The sequence below is a fragment of the Haliotis rufescens genome, unplaced genomic scaffold (assembly GCF_023055435.1).
Source record: "Haliotis rufescens isolate VD_foot unplaced genomic scaffold, xgHalRufe1.0.p SCAF_55, whole genome shotgun sequence".
NCBI classification, from domain to species: domain Eukaryota; kingdom Metazoa; phylum Mollusca; class Gastropoda; order Lepetellida; family Haliotidae; genus Haliotis; species Haliotis rufescens.
Window position 1 is genome coordinate 2647969 of NW_025964279.1, and position 2858 is coordinate 2650826.

The window sequence follows — 2858 nt, forward strand, 5'->3', positions numbered from 1 at the left end:
TTTACATGTTGTGTTCATTGTTGCACGCTTTTCCCTCTTATGTAAATATGTCAATGCCGTTAGGAAGACATGACCACAAATTGCTGACATATTGAAACGTCCACAGACAAGAGTTTAAAAAAATATTTTCCGCCAGTCCCATTGTCAACTTCTTTCAGACCATTCCACCTTTCTTAAATAAGTGTTTCCCTTTTTGTTTACCCATATTATTGTCACAAATATTATTGGACGACACAAGTGCAACACTGACATTTCATCCCATTTAAAGTTATCTTATTTAAATTATATATCTACTAAATAACAAACATGTAACCCAAACGGAGCACCAGACAATGCTCAATTCCTAGAGCTGAGGCGATCTAGACCTGCCCAACCATTCTAGACTTGATTTGGGACTTTTATTTTATTCTCTTGGGCCTGGGAAACAGAGTAGCTGTTCTCCCATAATTCAGTCAAGCACTATGTTATATTCGAGATGTAAACAATTTACAGTTTATTAATTGAAAAAGACAGTTGGAATACAGAACAAAAATATACAGTGATTATGTACATTGTTGTTGTGATAATTATGTACATGTAATGTTTTGTGGTCTCATGCATAGAAAATTGGTTACACCGTGGTGCGCAAAATGAACAAAGTAACACAAAACAGCGAAGATGGATCCTTTCAAAATATATTCTTCAGTGAGAAGTATACTAGTGTAGAGCTGATGGCGACGTAAAACAACACCCCCTCGTATTTGTTTATTGAAATTGATATTGAAGCTTAATTTTGTCAGTGTTGAATGTGAGAGTTTCTGTTATGTTCCAAAATCAGAAGCAGCTGTTTTTACACTCGCTTTCTGTGCTTTCTATGGTGGAAATAACGGTATGACGGAACGCTAGATTCTCAGTGACGTCACAACACATGACACGTTCTAGAAAGTTGTTAATGATACTTGTTGACAGGCCGGGTGCTCGGCCCCGTAACTCCTCGTGTCACGCCAAGCAAGATGCTCCCTGATCCAGAAGAATATCATCCCTGTCGGGTCGTGAGAAGAACATCTGTCTCCGGGTGAAGTTTAACGAGAGCCGGCGCGTGCCACCACTTAACTAGGCGTGCGCTGATTGGCTGCGTGTGTCGGATCGCGCCGGGCTATTCAGATGTCAAAACATAACTGTGCATAGATTAGCGTGGGTAGGGGAATGTTGGGGGTATAAAGGCGGGTCGGGAGGCTGCGTTCCATCACACTAACTTGTCTCTCAGAGCTGAACACACAGCAGTCATGGAATCATTCGATAGACACACGGAGTCGGAATGTATGGGAGGACGAAAGGACCGTAAATTGATAGCGGAGAAACGTCGACGAGCCAGAATCAACCAGAGTTTACTGGACATCAAACGAATCGTGTGTGGGTCTCAACAACAAAATGTAAGTTGAATATTTATTTTTGGTCCAATTATTAACAATTGTTTCTTTTTCGAAATATTTAATAATCTCACTTAAGAGTGTTTGGTTTTATAATTCATTGAAACAAATATAGTTATTTTCTTTATATCTGACTCGTTCTATAAATAACGTGTACTTATATCATTATTCTTCCGTTTTTCCAGGACCCAAATTATGACAAGATGGAGAAGGCCGAGATTCTGGAGACAACTGTAGATTATCTGAGGAACGTCAGGAAGATCAACACCACACAACAGCACGTCAAAGAAGCAGTTCAAGCCAGATTCCAACATGGCTTCTCCAAATGTGCTGAAGAAATCCTATCCTACATTCAGTCTCTGCCAGGAGTGTCGGACAATGTACACCGTCAGCTGAGAAAACATATCTCTCGACGCATGACGCACATTCAACAGGTGCCCGTGACGTCATCAACTGATGATGTGACGTCATACACAAGACAGTGCTATGAGAGACTGAGCGCAGTGCCTCCCCACAATTCCCAATATCCGCATCCTGCTGCGCATGCGTACATGAGCACTTCCCCTGTGAAGGAGGACAACAGTTTTTCAGACAGTGGATATGCTGGTTCTCCGGACATTATCAAACAATCCACCCACAGAACCGGACACTATCACTCATCCAATCTCTCAGATTCCGAACTTTGTAAAATGGAGTCGAGCAGAATCCACAAAAACTTTGATGACTCGAGAGTGAGGGCGTGGCTGCAGAGCTCATGGTCCTACTCTCAACAAATCAAGACGGAGCAACAGGTTCCATGGAGGCCGTGGTGATGATTGTTGCTGAATCTGAATAGTCCATCATTTTTTATCTGTGATACATGAATAAATCTGACCAACAAAATCTTCGCCTTTGTTTTCAATGTATATTGTGTTGAAGCCTTACACGCAGAATGAGGCAGTAGGTATGTTAGACCCCGGAGAATACGCTAAAAAGGAATCCAACTAAAGTCTAGAATAAAGTCGAGATTGACTCAGCTCTGGGTTCCATTTATTTTGTAGGTGTATGTTTTTAGATAATATTAAAGGGTGTGTAATAATTGCCACGCACTACCGCGCGCTGCGTTTGTTTTGAGATGGGATATCAGTTATCAAATGTCACTGTTCTGTTTTCACTGCCAGAGATGGCACCGAAGGGGAAAGTTTTTGATTGTCTGGTTGAGGTTTATCGCATTTAAAAGAAATGTTATTATTCAAAGTCCATAAGATCATTCCTTTCAGGGGGGCACGGGTGGCCCAGTCGTCTAAGGCGCCGCGATTCGCTGTGCAGAGTTGCGTCCCTTGGGCACGCCAGAAACCTTTGATTGTGGGTTCGAATCCCGGTTCGCCCCCATACCCGTGCCTATGGGTTTCACCGAAGTAGTAGACGTCTGAGACCTGCGTCACCTCGCTTTTCCCACATTAAGCTGAC

General features: G+C 42.4%; 1 protein-coding gene across 1 annotated transcript; it reads left to right on the forward strand.

Annotated features, from left to right (window-relative positions):
- The first annotated feature begins 1249 nt into the window (after positions 1-1249).
- LOC124144949 (transcription factor HES-1-like) lies at positions 1250-2285 on the forward strand. The gene is made up of 2 exons (XM_046514569.2): positions 1250-1412; positions 1595-2285. The coding sequence occupies exons 1-2, from the start codon at positions 1266-1268 to the stop codon at positions 2219-2221; spliced, it is 774 nt and encodes a 257-aa protein (XP_046370525.2). The 5' UTR covers positions 1250-1265; the 3' UTR covers positions 2222-2285.
- The last annotated feature ends 573 nt before the right edge of the window (positions 2286-2858 follow it).